This window comes from Eulemur rufifrons, chromosome 18 (genome assembly GCF_041146395.1).
Source record: "Eulemur rufifrons isolate Redbay chromosome 18, OSU_ERuf_1, whole genome shotgun sequence".
NCBI classification, from domain to species: Eukaryota; Metazoa; Chordata; class Mammalia; order Primates; family Lemuridae; genus Eulemur; species Eulemur rufifrons.
The window spans coordinates 54,628,607-54,648,543 of record NC_091000.1 but is presented as its reverse complement, the minus strand read 5'-3'; the positions used below and the strand labels follow the sequence as shown (position 1 = coordinate 54,648,543).

The 19,937-nt window shown below is 37.3% G+C and overlaps 1 protein-coding gene across 1 annotated transcript in view; it reads left to right on the top strand.

The window, feature by feature from the left end:
- Positions 1 to 19,937, top strand: part of RNF144B (ring finger protein 144B) — a 77,447-nt gene that overhangs the window by 43,595 nt on the left and 13,915 nt on the right. The window contains exon 4 of the mRNA XM_069493093.1: positions 5,543 to 5,603. Coding sequence (XP_069349194.1) covers positions 5,543 to 5,603 — 61 coding nt within the window. The remainder of the gene's footprint in view (positions 1 to 5,542; positions 5,604 to 19,937) is intronic.

Genomic DNA, 19,937 nt, shown 5'->3' with positions numbered 1-19,937 from the left:
GTTGAGGGAGAAAAGGCAGGGGATGATGTGGGAAGATGATGGTGGTTTCGTAGTATTCTGAAACTTCTGCAGAACATGTGAACAAAGAACAGCCAATGCAGCCCTCTGCCGTAGACTGGGAAGAAGATCACTGGCCCTGGAATTCCAGTTCTCTCTGTCTTTCACTTCCCCAGGGGCCCCCACCTTCTGCCTCCCAGACAATGATGCCCTCTTGTTTTTTCCAATCAGGATTTGTCCTCTAGGATTTAGGTAAGAGGACTTGAGTTTGTTTGTTTTACTCAGGTGAATGGGGTGAAAGTGCCGTTTTTCTTCTCTGTTAGGAGGAACAGTTCTTATTTTCTGGCTTGAGATAGAAAACATTCTTAGTTTCTGTATTAGTGCGATTAGACATCGATCCATAAGGCAAGTATTGTTTCTCCTGCTTTTACTTTCACAAGTAACAATACCTCAAAAATTGCCAAATCCTTGGCAGGTTGAAATGATCCACTAGTGGTCAATTCCATCTCCAGGTGTACTGATCTGCTTTTTATATGCTCAGCCTGTTTCTTTAATTTTTAAAAGTAGCTGTACCGGAAACATGATTTAAAGCAATGGTCTCCAACCTGTTTGGCAGCAGAGACCGGTTTCATGGAAGACAATTTTTCCACCGAAGTGGGGAAGGGGAGGCGGAGTCTGTGCACCCTGGTTCCCAACAGGCCGTGGATTGGGGACCGCAGAATTAAAGGTCCAAGCCTAAGTAAAGTCTGGGTGCTTTCCTCTTCTGTACTGGCTTTTCAGATTCTTTTGTGTAATACTTCCCTGATGCTGATCCCTAACTTCTGTTAGAACCATTTTATTTTCTTAACTGAGGATTAGTTTCCTAACCCAAAAGCAACGTATGTTGCATTTATTAACATTTCTTATGGGAACACACACCACTCTCAGGATCCACTGTCTGCCCCTTTTTTTCTTTATTTTTTGTAGGGTTAGTGCTAATATAGATGGTGATGCTTGTTCAAATGTTGTCGTAGTTAATACTGCAAACCACGGGGGTGCCTCACTTCTCATTTCTTCTCAGTTGTGGTTGTTAGTGATACCCGTGTATAGCGGTGGCTGCAGCCCTGCGTGTAGGTGGACTCTGACTTCCCTGGTCATGCTCTGCTGTAGGTGGGAGGGAGGAGCAAGGACATTCATCAGAACTGCGTAGCGAATAAGGATCTTCAGGTTCATTTTTATCAGAAACAAAACCAAATGAAACAGTGATTGTAGGTAATTAGGGGCTTTTTGTTATTATTGTTCTTATATTATTGTTCTATTAAAATGAAACCAAATTTATTTTCTCTTTGAATTAAAGTTTTTCCTTTCTGGAAAGAATTTCTAGAATGACGATGAAAAGGAAAGGTGGTCTTTTGTTTTTGGATAGGAGGAGAGAGAAATTTCTGTTTAACAGGCAAATTAGCACAAATTTCAGAAAAGAGGTATCAAAAATAACTTTAAATCAAGTTAAAGACTTTTTAGTAATTGATCTGAGGGAAGTGGTCTCTTGAGAGTTGATATTTAGAGAGCTTTGCTTCTATTATTTGAATATGGATTTGGTTAGTAATAGATTAGAACCCACTGAATAAAATAAATATCAGTCCATGCTGAGCTAAATAAAAAAATGAATAAACAAATAGGGGAGAAGGGACAGCTTTTTCTTACACTAGAATTCGAATCACCAAATGCAGAATGAATGATGGAAATAGAAAATCATTATTAAGCAAATACCATAGTAATAATTATTTTTGGCAAGAATTATCAATGGATACAAAAACTAGTGGGCAAAGGTGTGATGAGAAACAGGATTTTGTATAGTCTCAAAGTATCTCCCTACAAGACATTTGTTGATTACAAAGGGTGGAGAAACCTGGCAGATACCACCTTAACCAAGTTAAAAAGTTAACATCCCGAATAATGAGACGTTATTTTTGTGCAGCTCCCAATGGCCCTGAAGTCACGTCTGTGATATTCTTGCCAAAAATGCACAACCTGAATCTAATTATGAGAAAGCATCGGACAAATTCAATTGGGGAACACTGTACAAATAACTGGCCTGAGCTATTCAAACACATCAAGGTCATGAAAGATAAAGATAAACTGAGGAGCTGTCGTAGATTGGAAAGCCAAGGAAACACCGAAGTTAGATGCAAGGTGATAGCCTGGATTGGATCTGGACAGAAGAAAAGGCCTTAGTGGGATAATTGGTGAAATTTGAATAAGGCCTGAAGATTATTTGATTGTATTGATGTAAATTTCATTATTTCAGTATTGACTGTGGTTATATAAGGTGCTATCATTAGGGGAAGTTGGGGGAATAGCATTTAGGACATCTCTATACAAATTTGAGAACTTTTTGTAGAATTTTCTGGTGTGATTTTGAATGATTTAGATTTTTTTTTTTTTTTGGCAAAAAAGATGATAAATGTATATCAAAAGACACCTTTTTATACTCTCTTTTACTATTCTCTAGGCTTATCAGTCTAGCAGGTTAATTTTAGAGTACTTGTGAGTATCCTCAAAAAATGGATTGTAGCCCTTTTTACCTGCGGCCTGATTGAGTTTTCCAATAATCATCTGAACACAATTATTTCAGTTTTGTAATGGTAGACATGGACGCATCAAGCAATTGTGACTTAGCTCTAAATGGCAATAGAACCAGGAATTTAATACTTTAGATATTTGTTATTATTATTCTTTTAACAAGGACCAATTTTCTCTCATCTTAAATAAAAAATGTGATAGAAACTTTTCAGAAAATTAGCTCTAGTCTGCAAAATCCAACAGATGACAAGAGGAGTAGATCTTTTTTGAATTCAGTATGTATTTATTGCCTTCAGAGCAATTTAAGTTCCCTGAGTTTAGCTTCTGTAGGTCCTTCCTCATTGTATGGTAAGGCTTCAGCCCACTGCTTACCCACTGTAGGATGTCAACAAGTATACGGAGAAGATGCAAATCTAAATGCTGGGGGCCGGGGAAGAGAATGGTGTGTTCTGGAGGTGATCTTTATTCCAAAAGGATCAAATAGAAATGAGAAACGATGAAATTAACTTTTCCTGATAAAAAATGTCAATAGAAAATTTTATTTACCTTATTAAGTCTTTTTTTTTTTTTTTTTTTTTTTTTGTTGAGACAGAGTCTCACTTTGTTGCCCAGGCTAGAGTGAGTGCCGTGGCATTAGTTTAGCTCACAGCAACCTCAGACTCCTCGGCTTAAGCGATCCTACTGCCTCAGCCTCCCGAGTAGCTGGGACTACAGGCATGCGCCACTATGCCCGGCTAATTTTTTCTATATAGATTTTTAGTTGTCCATATAATGTCTTTCTATTTTTAGTAGAGACGGGGTCTCGCTCAGTCTGGTCTCGAACTCCTGACCTTGAGCGATCCACCCGCCTCGGCCTCCCAGAGTGCTAGGATTACAGGCGTGAGCCACCGCGCCCGGCCCTTATTAAGTCTTAATTCCATACAAACCTTTGACTTCTAATAAATAGGAAATCCAAAGTAGAGTAAAACACAAAAAAATTAGACCTATGACTTCCCTGATGGTAGTAATGTGCACTTTGATGACATTTATCTGTCTAATTTAAAATTAAACATCCATTTCTACTGTTGTCGACTTTTTATTACTGCATTAATTTCTGTCATTTTTCTCATTAGCGTTTCATCTGTGTCTAAAACATCTTCTGTTTTTCTTGTCTTCCATGAACTGTATTTGACACAGCTGCTATATATTAATAAGTTTCTTGTCATTGAAAAATCAGAATTTTTAGGGGCTGATTTTGAAGGACTTAAAGAAGGTCTTCATCAGTTCACAAACTATTTGAGATGGGGGTGAGTTGGGTACAGGACTGTCTCATAGAATAAAAGACCTCAAATAACTTGTGGGAAGGTGGTTAAAAATAGAGTCATAGAATATCACTGTGGTCTTTTGGGCTCAGTTGATATCATCCCCAAAAGTTGAAGTAGCATTAGGTTATTTTTCTGCCACCCACATGTAGCAGTGACAAGGCGATAACTCAAGCCTGGTTCCTTAATGCCACTCAATACTTCATTTGCCTGAATCATCTGTCTCCAACTCTGAAATTTATCTGAGACACATTTGCCTTTCAGGAAAGATGTCCAGGTAGTATTATAACAGACAAACAAAGCTGGCTTTCAGTATAATAAAAGTCTGACCATACTTTAAAAATAACTATGGTAAAATATATATAACATGAAATTGACCATAATTTCTTTTACAAGGATTGTGGAGGAGCTTATGTTTAAGGTATCTGATGAAAATGCAACACATTTTCTCCCCAACTGGAGAAAGAAAAAAGAAAATTTGGGGGAAAATGTTTTTATAATTAAATTAAATTTATGTTTAACCATATTTGGAATGAAGAAGACTGAACTTCCTTGTTTTGTGGCCCTTCAGACATTTTAACTAATTTAGCTTGATCCATTTGCAAAATAAATAAATGAGATGATTTTTGTAGGGCAGAGGATTAGATTTTAAATGCATTTTAAATGTATTTTATTTGTTAAATATAATTTTAGCTACATCATTCTCTTGCTCCAGTTTTCTCAAGCAGACTTCCTTTTGTTAGTTGCAAGAACTAACTTCTATCTAGATATATTTTCTACCAAAAAAGTAATGGTTTAGAGTTGAAATTGACAAGGCTGTGTCCTATATCAACTTGCTGAAAATCTGGAAGGCTCATATCAAATCCTTTGATTTTCTCAGTTATAAATCTTTTTTTTTCAGTTATAAATCTTTTAAGCAACGTCAATATACTTACATCTTGACGTCAATGGAATTAATATTTTTAGAATGCCAGTTTAAAGAGCAGTTAGTTTTTCCTGCATCTGCCTTTGAAATGTAATTTAAAAATGATTAATCTGAAATGTCACTTAGTTAGATATGAATCATTGTTGTTTACTAGTAAGCCTTTGGTTCATATTGCCATCTGAAATGGAAATGGCAGTCTAGCCACAAGAAATGTCTTAGGGTCTGAGATAATCAATGTGGGATAACTGAGGGTTCCATGAAGTGATTTTTGTCAAAAGAAATTATTTTTAGATTATTTAAAAGGTACTGTTTCCTAGGTGACAAATGAAATTTTCATAATTCCTGAGGCACTGTCTACCTGACCTTAGTTTTTAAGGGTTCCAAAGCTAGAATTATAATCTTTAAAAAATTTCTTAAATGAATGTAGAGAGAAAAGGAGCATCTGCCATATATAAACATGAATAATTTGGGAAGTCCAAGTTGTCTAGCCTTAGTAGCCACCGATCAAAGAATGGGAGATGATTGATGAGTTTTGTGATTGGTGCCTTGAATGGTGATTCCTAGCTGTGGTAGAGGAATGGGGGTGATTTGAAGTTGCTGCATGTGCTACTGGATAAACAGTGCAAAGAAAGAGAACTTTGCAAACAGTTGTCATAGAGAGACTATAAGTAAAATCAGGAAAGGAAACCATAAAAGCCTGGTCACTCATGGCCCTTTGATGACTGAAATCTCATCTTTCCAATATCTCTGGTTTCAGATTGCCTGTTTGGTACCTGTGGATCAGTTCCAGCTTTATCAGCGATTAAAATTTGAACGAGGTATGCACTCTTTTTTTTTTAATCCTGATAGTGATTGTGGTTTTACATGTGTCGTCTTTGCCCACATGGGAGATTAAGGCAGCTGTGGGCTGTCGGCAGGGCCACGAGGGTACTCCAAAAGGGGAAAACTGTAATTGCAACATAAAATTTCCTTTCAGCCACAGCCAGAAAAAAATGCAGACTAGCAGGAAATGGAACTGTCCTTATGTTGTTTGTTTTGTGTTTTTAATTTGGCTCATGTGAGAACGGTTTTGCAAAAGTTGGATGGTTTTATAATAACAGCAATAGAAAAGAAAGTGACTCTCAAAATGTGTTTTACCACCAATCTTCCCACTCTCGAAGACCACTTTGAAACATGAACCAGCCCAGACAATTTTACTGTTCCTTAATATTCACCATTTGTTTTGTGATACTGCTTTTGTAAGCATGATGATAGTTGAGAGAGTTTGGATCTGTTTCATTCTAATGTGAATTTACAATGCATTAGACTGATTTTCTTTCTCACTTTGGAATAGGGGTAATTTATATAGCTTTTCTATTTACATTGTCCATTTATCTGTAGGAATTATATTTTTTACTCCTTTTAGGTTTTTGGAAGGTCTTTTTTAGGAGCCCTTTCCTTCTTGCCATACCCTAATATATCCTTGAACTACATGGTCTGTTTTTTAGCATCTGAGAAGTAGGACAAAAATTGTTTCCCCCAGAACTCACAGGACTGGCATAGTCTTACTGAGTATATAAAAAACTCTAATCTAGCATGGGCATACAGTTTTCCGATTGCTAATATTTAAATCTGGATTAATAAAGCCTAGAGGTGAGGGTAGGGGGAAAAGTGAACATTTATCTGTCGTATGCCAGTAAGTTTGGTAAGCACAATTACCTTTATCTCATTTAATTTTTACAACTACCCAGATAGATAATGTTACGAGAAAAAAAGAAAGAAAACCATGCACAGCATGAAGAGATATAGAGTAGGAAAACTTGCCTGGGGATTCATAGGACGGCAGTTGCTACTTTAGACCAAGATCTGGCTCAATCTTAAAGGCTAAGAAAGCTGACATTTTTTTCAGCAAGCCAAAAGCGGATTCATCCCCCATGGGTGGATCACTTAACTAAACTCATAAAACTAGATTGTTTGAATTTCAAATGGCAGGTATATTTTTGCCCTGTAGAAAGATCTAGATGGGAAGTCAGGAAATAGAATGTTGAAAATGGAATCAGAATTAGGGGAGTCCAATGAATTGACTTTTAGTGGATGAAGACATAGTCTGATGCAGCTGTCCTGTGCGGATTCTGAGCTAACTTGAGAAATTAATGTTGGGGGTAGATTATAGTGGCCTTCCCTGGTCTATTCACATGGGCTGGTTAGATTGAGCATTGTAACACCAGATACATATTTACTGGATGTGATAGCTAAAGATGATGAAGGCATCAGACATCTGCTCTGCCATTCTCCCACTTTGTCCCAATATCCCCCATTATAAAACTCAATTATAACTGGAACATGGACATTCCCGGTATTCTGCCCTGTGGATGACAAGCTGGTAGCAAGTGCCATGATTTGATGGCTTTTACCTGGAGAAAGTCTAAAGAGTTAGGTTGGACTTTCAGGCTTCTGAAATGGTGAGATGTGGCCTATCAGCGTCCTCAGTCCTACTTAGTGACTGGGGCTCAGTCTGTCCATGGTGTTCCCTTGCTCCACACGTAACTTTCTTCTCCCACGACCGCTGACTTCCTCCCCCACCACTGCTGCTGCCCCATCTGTCAGTAGCAGGCCTTATTCTTGATTGCTTACGTTTTAGGGGACTATTCTAATAGTATCAGCAATTAAAACTTTCTGTGTGTTGGTTCTCACTGATGAGTATAAAGTTTTGATTTATTTAAGAAATAGTGGCTAAGAGCCTGAGTGCAATTGCAGGCTCTACCACTGGCCAGCTGTGTGACTGTGGGCAGGGTCCTTAACATTTCTGCACTTCTGTTTCCTCATCTGTAAAATGGAGATGATAATCGTCCATATACCCTAGGGTTGGGATGAGGGTTACGTGAATTAATACTTGCAAAGCACTTCCTGTGAGTGCTTCCTAGCTCAGCATCCAAACCTTTAACAGCTGTTGGTAATAAAAATACTACCGGCTTAAAAGTACCACCTTTATATTAAAGTACACTCAATGTTCTTCTCCTATACCCTTTTGTCCAGATGAGATAATCATACCATTCTTCAGGAAATATCCTCATATTGAAATGGATATTATGCTGGTCTTATGAACAGGATTAGAACACTCCAAGTTAATTGGCAACATCCATCTTTATAGTAGGAATGGCCTTGCCATGGGTGCGGTACACATGGGCTATCACTGGCCAAGATTCTCATTTTCCCTAGGTAGTGCTTGGGTTTTTGTGTTATCTGTAGTATTCAACCCTATTTGTGATTGGCTTATTTCTTCATTAGATGTTAAAGTCAAGTTGGGTAGACCTCAGAGCCAGTGCATCTCTTTTAGGAAGTATTGTGTATCTCTACCTGGCTCCATTATAAGTTGATCAAATAATTTTATTTATGCACAGAATTTATTTTTTCTCATGAATTCTACCTAGGCAGATTCCCCACTGTGAATCTCACGCATTGACACTTAATTTCATTAATCTTATAGATGAAGAAACTGAAAATTGGGCAGATTGAGACTTGCCTAGGGTCACATAGGCTGTCTAAGAGTCCTCATCTACATAAATTTTAAAATTCTATAATTTTTTTGTTGTGGTAAAAATATGTAAAGTAAAAGTTGTCATTTTGACCATTTTTTAAATGTACAACTCAGTGACATTAATTACATTCATACAGTTGTTCAACCATCACCACTGTCTGCTTCTAAAACTCTTCCATTACCCCAAACAGAAATTCTTGTAGCTGTTAACCAGTAACTCCCCATTCCTTCTCTTCAGCCCATAGAAACCACTAATCTACTTTCTCTCTCTATTATTTGCCTATTCTAGCTATTTCATATAAGTGGAATCATATAGTATCTATCCTTTTGTGTCTGTCTTACTTTACTTAATATAACATTTTCAAGATTCCATTCCTGTTGTAGGATGTATCAGAACTTCATTAAGGCTAAGTAATATTCCATTGGATGTATATACCCCATTTTGTTTATCCATCCATCTTTTGATGAACATTTCAGTTGTTTCTACCTTTGGCTATTGTAAATAATGCTGCCGTGGATATTGGGTTACAAGTATCTGTTCAAGGTCCTGCTTTCAATTCTTTTGGGTATAATACCTAAGAGTAGAATTGTTGGGTCTTATGGTCATTGTATGTTTAGTTTTTGAGGAACTGCGAAAATTTAACACCCTATAATTTAAATATAAATTTAACTAGACATCTTACTATCATAAAGTCTTGTAGTATGTTAAATTTGATGACCTTTTGGTTTGACCCCCTCATTTTATAAAAAAAGGAAACTGAGGCCCAGGATATTTCCATCTAGGTGATTTTGGAGGGTAATTTGTCATCATGTAATCCTTCATTATCATCCATTATAAATAATTATTATTGGCAAATAGACATTTCAATTAAGAATAAATTTAAGTTAATAAAGTAGTACATAATGAAATTTACTTGGTTGGGATAATCTTTATCCAAATTGTGTATTTCATTTTTACATAATAGACTTCCTGTCTACCTCAAACTCAAGACCTTTATCAGCTAGGTGACTTTGAGTTCTATGTTATAGAAATATATTTTATGTGGAACTGTTTATAAGGATATCTTGCAATGCATAGAATATTCACTAATATTGTCAATGTGTTAAATGACTAACTGGCTAAAAGTAAATTTCATTGGCAGGGCTGAGACAGAGTTGTAGAGATTGTTGTTGCTCTGGCAAAATGTAGACTCAGGGTAGATGCAGCCATATTTCCTGCTTATAAGAATTATCCTTAGTTCTGTCCAATTCTTATTGCCAAGTTCTTTTCTCAGTCTTTAGTTTGTTGTCCAGTGTGTGAATTGTCTTCTGCTTTATGTTACATATTTGATTAGCTTGCCTTTTATGTCTTTGTCTTCATGTAAGTCTGTGGGGAAAAATATTTTGATTAGGATCACACAAAAATCATCACCCTGCACAAAGCAAAGAAGCACTATTTGGCATTGGTTGGTTATTCTGTCCACTTTCCATCCATCTGTGACTTTTCCATTGGCTACTACTAGATTTCTGGGTTTCCCTTTCTGTGTCAGCCGTCCAATATTAACAAAGAAAAGGGAATGCTAAGTTTGCCATGTGTTAATGATCACTGCTTTCCTTTCTACTGGTTCTCAAAGTACATGCCTGATGATTAATGCTAGAATTATGCTTGTCTCTTACTTCCAGAGTCTACTTTTTCAAAATAGTTTTCTTTTTAAATTGTGTTAAGATTATCCATCTCTAGTTCTTAAGCACTTTTCCTAATTTTCATTCACCCTGTTTTACTTTCTATAACTGCAAGTTGTTTCAGTTCCTTCTAGGTTTATGTGTCTGTTTTTTGATATTTGTGATAAATGCAGTGGTTAGGAACTCTTACAAATGGTTATAATATTGTTCTCCTTCATAAAAAAGTGCAGTGAAATAAAAATTTGTTTTCCTATTATCTGTTAATTCTATTCTATTTACTCCTGTATTCAAAATGTGCTTATTTATATACTGAGTATCTATCCTACGCTAGGTACAGTTCCAGATGCTTCCTCAAGCATCTGGGTTCTTTGACAACCCTTTTGTTCTCAGCGTTCTTCACAAGGCTCTTTTCATTTTGTGTCTTCACATTTATGAATTTTTTTTTAAATTTCAGAGTATTACGGGGGTACAAACGCTTTGGTTACATAAATTGCCTTTGCACTGCCTGGCAGGTGTGCCCATCCCCCAGGCAGCACATACCGCATCCCTTAGATGTGAATTTACGCATCCCCTCCTCCCACCTCCCACCTGCCTGACACCCTATGAATGCTACTTCCCATATATGTACATTAGTGTTGATCAATTAGTACCAATTTAATGATGAGTACATGTGGTGTTTGTTTTTTCCATTCTTGTGATACTTCACTTAGAAGAATGGGCTCCAGCTCCATCTGGGATAATACAAGAGGTAGTTCATCATTTTTTTTTAATGGCTGAGTAGTACTCCATAGTATACATACACTGCATTTTGTTAATGCATTCATGTATTGATGGGCACTTGGGTTGTTTCCACATCTTTGCAATTGTGAATTTTGAGACGAAGGTCTTGCTCTGTTCCCCCAGCTAGAGTGCAGTGATGTCATCATAGCTCACTGAAACCTCAGACTCTTGGGCTCAAGTGATCTTTCTGTCTCAGCCTCCTTAGTAGCTGGGACTACAGGCGTGGGCCATGAGGCCTGGCTAATTTTTCTATTTTTAGTAGAGATGTGGTCTCGCCCTTGCTCAGGCTGGTCTCCAACTCCTGAGCTGAAGCTATCCTTCTGCCCTGGCCTCCCAGAGTATGAGGATTACAGGCGTGAGCCACCGTGCCCGGCCCATATTTATGATATTACTCTATGCGTTTCATCTTGCTTTTTTATTTGCCCTTAGTGAAATGCTTCCACCCCAGCTTTTGTATCTGATCATAAAAGTTTTATCTCATCAGAGCCTCCTATGTAGTTATTTGGTTTCTTCTAGAGTTTTTCCCTCTTTTTAAGACTGTGTGATACTTAATGACCTTATCATCTGCTCAGTTTTATTTTTTAACACTTCCCATCTCTCATTAGTCTACTAAAAGAGTTTGATTTCAGCTGATAATTAAATTAGCTTGGGGGTATGGTGTTTCCCACAATAATAAACATTCATGTGATGTCTTTTTTGGCGCAGCCTCGCAATGGTGGAGGATGGTGGAAAACCCATCCTTGTTAGTTGAGAGAGTATTCAACAGAATAAGAAGCAAACTCCACATATTCTAAGTTGATGGTGCCAGGTGGGAAAACCAAGGGTCTTGGATTCATTTTTTGAAAACTAAAAATAATCACTGGGATCTGACAAAGTCCTTAGGTCTCATGGCAGTTTTAATTTTCCAGAATTTTTCTATTTCCCAATAATTGTCAGAATACAGAAGTAAAAAATAGTTTTAAATAGCATTTCCTGCCTTGCATAATTTACATGAACAGGCAGAATCTGAAGATCAAATAGCTGTGAGTCTTTATTTCAATGGTCAATTCTACTTCCCATAAGTAAATTGCATTCAAGTCTTTGAATGTGTCTATCTCTGATGTAAGTCTGGCAGAATTAATCACTTCTAAATCATGTTCATTTAAGTTTTGAGGGCACTATTATTTGGGGGCTGACTTAAAGGTCCCTGGTTTCTCATTTTCTAGATTTCTGAACTTCCCCCATCTCAAAGCTACATGACACTTTCATCACTGCTGATGCAGAAGGAATTGATTTAATATGCATCAGTTCACTTTCTTCCAACTTTGGAATAGAAATTTGAAGGGAGGAGCAACTAAACCTTAAACTTTTTAGATAATTGTGCATTTTGTATATGTATATAATAATTGTGTTTCCTAAGCCAAACACCAGGAAGTAGAATTGAATTTACAATAACAGTAATAAAAAGTGTCTTTATAAATATCCTGTGACTCCTGTGGGAGCTTCACTTCATTTCGGATTCCTCTGGGATCACTGGTGTGGAGGAGAGAATGGGGAGGGAGACAGCTCTTCCTGTGACAGCAATTTGACTACCACCTGCTGTCCATCAATTTGTTCCTTTTCGGCTCAGGTTCTGGGCAGTCCTGTTAGACCCCAGGGCTGCAGTGTCTGATGCCCCTTCTGCGTTGCTTCCTTTTCTACTAATCCGTAGATTCCATGGTACACCCTGTTCCATGAGGCCTATAAAGCAAAACTGTGCTCTTAATGGCATACTGGAATTATAATAGTATTTTTTAAAAAACAGCTCTTTACCTTTTATCGACTTGTACTTGAAGCTGTTCTCCTAGGAGCAGCTGGGCCGAAGGGCATTCTGAAGGACAGATGCCCTGCTGCGCTCAGATGCCTTTTCAGTGGAATCTGGCCAGACTTGTATGTCTGGATCCCTGTTCCTTGGAGGAAGTGCTTCATCAAGAGCGCCCTATACAAATAGCTCTCAGGGTTGTTGTTACTGTTCTCTGGAAATACCAGAATGCAGGGCTGAACAACACAGGACCTTGACATGTCTAGTACCATTATCTTTTATTACCACAGGGACTTGATTTACCAGTACTGTTTTGTATACTTCTGTTATATTGCTTCATTCAACAATTACAATAATTTATTCAACAATTACAACATTCCAGGCATCTTGCTAGGTGAGTGTCAGAGAGGGGTGAATTTATCTTTCAGAAGACATTTGGTGATATCTGAAGATATTTTTGATTGTCCTGACTGGGAGGGTGGGATGCTATGGGCATCTGCCGGGTAGAGGCCAGGATGCTGCTAAACATCTGTGCACAGGGTGGCCTCCACAACAAAGAACTGTCTGGTCCGAATGTCAATAGCGCTGTTATTGAGAAACCGGCCCTAGATGATGGGGATTCAGTGATCATCAAGACAAAATCCTGCCCTAAAGGATCTTGATGTATATGTCTGTGTGTGTGTAGGGGGAGTAGATAATAAATACAAAGTAATATTAGATAGTTGTACGTACCATTTATATAAATAAAGAAGGGTAAGGGGAAATAAATAGATGGGGAAGCTGTTTTGGATAGGATTTTCATGGAAGACCTCTCTTAAGAGGTTATATCTGAGGAAAGACGTGATTTGAAGTGAGCAAAGCATGTGAGTACATATAGGAAGAGCATCTCAGGCAGAGTTAAAGGGAAGTACCAAGGCCCTGAGGCAGGAACAAGTTTGGTTTCTGTTTGCGAAAGCAAGGAAGCCCGTGTGATAAAGCTACGTAAGCAGAGGGAGAGTCATAGGAGGTAATTTGGGAGTAGTGGTCAAGGGCTTGATCATGTAGATTGTGAGGATGAGGTCTAAGTGTGATGAAGTCATTGGAGAATTTGGATCATGGAATGTTGTGATATGATTTCCATTTTTGGAGGACTACCCTGGCTGCCGTAGGAAGAATGGATGCTAGTGGAACAAAGTGGCAGCATAGGGATTTATCAGGAAGCTATCGTGGTGATCTAATCCAAGATGGTGCATTGGATTATATGTTAAATGTAGAAGTACTGAAAATCACCACATTTGGAATATATTTTGAAGGTGGAACTGTCAGGATTTCCTAGTGGAGATGCATTTGGATGTATGAGTCTGAAAGTAAGTGGAGAGGTCAGGACCAACAATGTAAATTTCGGAGTCATTAACCTAGAGGTTGGGTTTAAAACTATGATGTTGAATGAGCTCATCTAAGAATAAAGTGTAGATAAAGAAACAATCTGAGGACTGTGCCCTGGGACACTATAGGTTTTAGAGGTGGGTCCAACAAATGAGACTCACAAAGGATGGCCAGAAATATTAATCCAGAAGCCAGGTGAAGGTAGTGTTTAGAGAGTGTTTACTGGATCAGATGCTATTGAAAGATTGGGAGAGGTAAGGACTGAGAGTTGGAAACAGAGAAGTCTTTGGTGACCTTGACAAATGAGGTTTTAGTGCAGGGCCAGGAAAGTACCAGCTTGGAGAGGGTTCACAGTATTATAAGAAAAGGGAGTGTGGTGAATACCTTTTTCAAGAAAACCTATTTCAAGTTTTTTTCTTAAAAGGAACTCATGATCCTGCAGAAAGGATGATATAGGAGAGGAAGGGGAGAGAACAGCAGAAGCAAAATCCTTGAGAATGTGAGGGGGGATGGATTTCAGTGCCAGAGGGGAGGGATTGGACTCACTACGGACAGGTTCAGCTCAGCCTATCCCAGGGGAAGGTGGAGAGGATACAGGCCTGGATGCAGGTGAGCTAGCAGATGTGGTATGCATGGGTTCTCTTCTAACTGCTTCTGTCTCCTAGGTGAAATAAGAAGGAAGAGAGAAGGAGGAAGAGAGTATTGGAGGTTTGAAACAAGAGGAGGAGCTTTATATAATATTAATATATGAAAGTACAGTGACTCTAGCAATATTGAACATGACTTTTACAAAATACCACCCAAGTTGCATGCATTCATAAATCATTCAACAGATGTTTATACAGCCCCAACTTTGTGTAAGTCACTGTGTTTTTCAAGATATTTGACTATGACCCAGAATAAGAAATACACTTTACTTTGAAAGCCAGTATACACACATACACCAAGATAGAATGAAAAAAACTTTCATGAAACTATACTTAGGTAAAATGCATGCTATGTTCTTTTCTAATCTATTTCATGTTTAAAAATTGCTGGTCACAACCTGTTAAATTGATCTCTCAATCCCTGTTGTTTGAAAAACACTACAATAAAGAATACAGATTTGTGTGTCCCCTTTCAAAGAGTTTAAAGTCACACATTAAGGTTGTGGATTGGAAGGAAAAGAATGGGGAAGAATTTTACTAATTTTTGTGGAGAACCTGCCATATGTCAGGCACTGTGTTGTGTGTTATTTACAGTGTCTGTTTAATTTATTTACAGTGTCCATTTTATAGGGAGGGAAAACTTCTTGGGTTAAATGGCTCCTCTAGTAACTCATGGACCCATGCTTTCTCCTATATTATCATAGTCTTAGCTGAGTTCAGTGAAAAGTAAGGACTACGTCTATTCTGGGTTTGTTTTTCTGCTTCTGTAAAACAGAATTACATGTATGAATCTCTACGTCTGCATTATTTGGATAAAATCTGGAAATCTTTCAGATCAAAGCTATGTGTAGATTGGCTGCTTTATTCATGGTTCTAATCTATGGGTTTAAAATGTGATTTAAACAAATGTATAGCTGTCAGTGACCCTCGAAAGCAGGAATAGTATTAGCTCAGTGTCATCTGGATCTCACAATGTAACAATTTCAAAGGCTTATCTCTAGCAATTCTTTTTAAAAAAATTATCATAATAGTTTTTAAATGTTTATTTCACAAAATCAGTAATACATAGTCAAGAGAGAAATTGAGGAAATGCACAAAAGCAAAAAAGAAAGTAAATATCCCTTTACCCAAAGATCAGTTGACTTTTGCTTTAGCCTTAATGTATTTAGCTCTGTTTATTTTTATTACGTGTACATTTGCTAAAAACAAAGACCTTGTTTTGGCCTTTTATTTATTTAATTAAAAAAAATTGACAGATAAAACTGTATGTAATTTACTGTGTTCGACATGATGTTTCATAGCTGCCAAGTGTATGTACATGGTGGAAATTACTAAATCTAGCTAAGTAACAGATGCATTACCTCATATAGTAATCATTTTTGTGATGAGAACATTTTATATCCACTTTCCTAGCATTTTTCAAGAATACAATATAGTATTAACTATAGTCACAATTTGGTACAATAATCTCTAGCAATTCTAACCAAAATAGTAGTTACCCAGTTGAAAGAGCAAAAAGTATACATGTGAGCTGAGAGGATCTCTACCATGAATCAAAAATAGAGAAGCCAGAAAAACAAATTATGTAAGCATTCTTTGTGCCTTCAGGCCCAGAGGTACCAATGTACTTTTTCTTCTCATTCAAAAATGCCCCTCCTGAGTTTCTGTAAAAGTGTGTGGCTGTTTGACAGCAAGGGATGAATCTCTGCAGTCCTGTTTCTGTCTTCCAGTAAGAGAAATTGAGTCATTATTCCTTTGAACATTCTACCTTAACTCCTTGTTAACTTAGCTTCGTACTTTAACACAGAATTATAAAGCTGAGAGGCCTTTCAGAAATTTGTCTAGGTCAGTTTCCTTCCCCCAGAATGCTTATTTACTCTGCATTTAATGGTTTATCAAGAAGATAGTGCCACAACTCCTTAGGTAAGTATATTTTACATAACCAGAGTAGTATTTAAAAGCCTCTGAGGACCAGCTTTTAAGTACCCCATGTGAAAAAAAAATGTGTCCAACAGAAACGTTACATAAACAAATGATACTTTAATGTTATTGTGGGTACTCTCCTGTATTGATGGACATTTCTCCAGGGTTTAATCATGTCTGATTCTAACTAGCTGTGCCTTCTTTTTTATTTAAATTATTTTAAAGGGGGGCTCGATGGTAGAAAGGGGACTCAGAGTAGTAACCGGTTTGAATTTATAGACATCTGGTGTTTGTTTTCTCCTGTGACCCTCTCTGCGTATAAGAGGAAAAATTTTGATCTGCTGGGGTTGGCAGGAATGTAATGAGTATGTCCCATCTGATTGGTGTTGTGAGAGGTGCCTGAAAGCCTGGTGGGGAGACCCAGAAACAGCGACTTTTGACATACTGTGATTCTAAGTAGAAGAAACAGCCTGTACAGGGTACTCCTGTACTTCACTGGAGATGAAGAGCCCAGACAGAGGTACAAGAAGCAATTAATGAACAGTAAATTAGAATATATAACCAAATGCCATGTACTCTTAAGAAGATGTATACACACGTGAGTTTGACTTCATGTATGTATTCCTATCTGTATGTGGGATGTTCAGAAAGTATTAATATAAAAGGTTGGTCAGCAAATGGTCTTGTTTTTGTGCTGTGCAAGTTCTGCCCTTTACTTTCCCATTCTGCTCCATACTTGTCTGTGCTGGATGTAGGTTTTATATATTAATATGCTTACTTTCAATTTGGCCTGTGTTCAGTGATATGTTGGTGAAGTCTTTTGAGGAGGTGGGGAGGAAGACTATGATTTGTAGTGTTTGCCAGTTTCTAAGGTGTGAATAGTTCCGGCATGGCTGATTTTAAGCCACCAAAGTGATGTCACTGAACTTGGAGTTGGGAAGAGATGCAGTTGGTTCTCATGAGGCAGCAAGAACCCAGACTGCCAGTGTTCTTGCTCAATGTTTCTTTTAAGTACAGAATCTTGATTCTAATATCTGGAAAGAGACTATTTTCTCCCTTTTACACCTTCCAAATGCTGCCTACAGAGTTGCTACCCCAGGGATGGGTTTTTTTTTGTTTTTTTTTAAATCTCTGTTTATGTGGTGCTTTAGCTCTTTCTAATCTAATCTCTTTGTGTTTTATCTCAGCATGTGTTATCTGCTTTGTTCTGTGATTAGGAGGGACTAATTTTACCTCCTGATTTTGAAGTTGATTAAACTTCATTGTAGATACTTGGATAAAAGAGCATAGCAAACTTTCTGTATATAACTATTAAATATTAATATTTCTTACCTTCACTTCTAAGAGCTTCTCACGGATCTTTGTAAATAATTTCATTTTTATTATCTGTGGTATGTACTGTCATTTATTTGCGTTGCTTAGTTTCTTGTTTTTCGGGGGTTTTTTTGACATTGTTTTTGATTTAAACATCTCTTTCCCTTTTCATACTGTGAGGTTTCTGAGGAGGAAACCTCTATTGTTCATCTTCGTATGCCCAAGTTCTCTAACAAGTACCTGAAATCAGTCATTTGTTGAATAAACAATGAATAATAGACATTTGCCTAATTTTCCAGTCTTATAGTCACAAGAAGTCATACCTGGAGAAAATATTTGGAATAATTCAAATTTAAGTGAGAGTTGAGGCTCAGTTATGGCATGAGTTCTATAATTAAGTAAAATATTGAAGAAATCTGGGACTAGGTCTTGAACATCATCCGTGGATGGGAGCAAAGGAAACAGCATTGATGATAAAAGAGAAAGGAGGATTGTGAGAAGAAAAGAGAGGAAAAGGCAGGGCCTTACACATGAAAGACAGAGTTACAAGAAGAGTCCCATGGCAGATAGAAGATGGATTGATGAACATTTGCTGGATGTGACCGGAGGGATGTCACTTGTAACTTTTAGGGAGCAGTTTATTAATGCATTGAGAGTAAATTGCTTTATGTCAGTACTTAAGGAAGATATGAATGGATAGGAATGAAATTAGTGAATATGGATTTCTCATCTAAGGACTGAGATGAGATAGGAAGTAAAATAAATGTTTGTTATAGAGAAGCAGTAGAGTCCTAGAAGGGATAGTTATTGCTTGTTTTAATATTGACAATTTTTTCATTGTCGCCCATATAAGGTTTAATGTTGAAGCGCTACATATAAAGTTCCATGTTTTGCCAAGTCAACATCTTTCCAAATATGAGAGCCTAAATTGAGGTGGGTGGAGAGCTATGGTCTAATATAGATCATAACATAGTTTCAACACCAGGACTGATATTGGATGATTTTAGTGTGCTATGTACATCTGTTGATGACAGTACTAGAAGAGAATGAAAATAAATTCCAATGCAAGGCAATTCAAGATGGTATTATTAGTGTATGTGTTTTAAGTTAATTGCTTGCACAAGAGTATATCTATGCTTTTGAAAAACCAGAAATTACTATTTTAAATCAATAGATAGCATCCCATCACTCTGTCGGGTAAATTGAAACACATATATAGAATAAAAAACAGCCTTTCCTACAGTCTAAAGAGAGAAAGGCTGTCTCCATGAAATGAGTAGAAAGCAACAATTAACAAGATACTGATTCTGTGACACCCAAATTAAGGCAAGCACATAATGAAAGATGGTTCCTTTAAGAATGGGTAGGCTACTGCTCAGTAAAGAAGAGGGGATTTTTAGGGGAAAGGAAAAGCATGGGATGAGCATTGTATATATGAAGAAGAATGTGCAACAAAGGGGAAATGTGAATATGTTTCAGTGTTATAAAAGGAAATGATTTTCCAGGGGACAGCTTAGTTCCAGAATTATTTTATCAGTTTGTTATTCGTATGCCAGATTGAAAGTAGCTTTTTTAAACCAGTTTTTAAAAATTATAAAAGTAATATTTGTACCTTTTTTTTTTTTAATTCAAGTTTAGTGGTAAGGTAAATCTTTGCCTCCTCCCACAACTCCCTGCCCTTTACTCAAGGGTAACTGTTATGTTTCTTCTACATTCTTCTGGAAATGTTAAAATGTATGTAGATATAGATATAATATATACATATATATATATTTTTTGAGACAAGTTTCATTTTCTGTTTCCTGGGCTGGAGTACAGTGGTGTCATCATAGCGCTCACTGCAATCTCGAACTCCTATGCTCAAGCAATCCTCCTGTCTCAGCTTCCCAAGTAGCTGGGACTACAAGTGCACACCATTATGCACACTAATTTTTATCTATTTTTTGTAGAGATGGGGGTCTCACTATGTTGCTCAGACTGGCCTTGAACTCCTGGCCTCAAGCGATTCTCCCGCCTTGGCCTCCCAAAGTGCTGGAATTTCAGGCATGAGCCACCACACCCAGTCTCAAAACATATTTCAGATATACATATTTTTATAAGCATGGTTCATTTATATTCCTGCAATCAACTTTTTTTCACTTAACAATATATCTTAGAGGTGTTT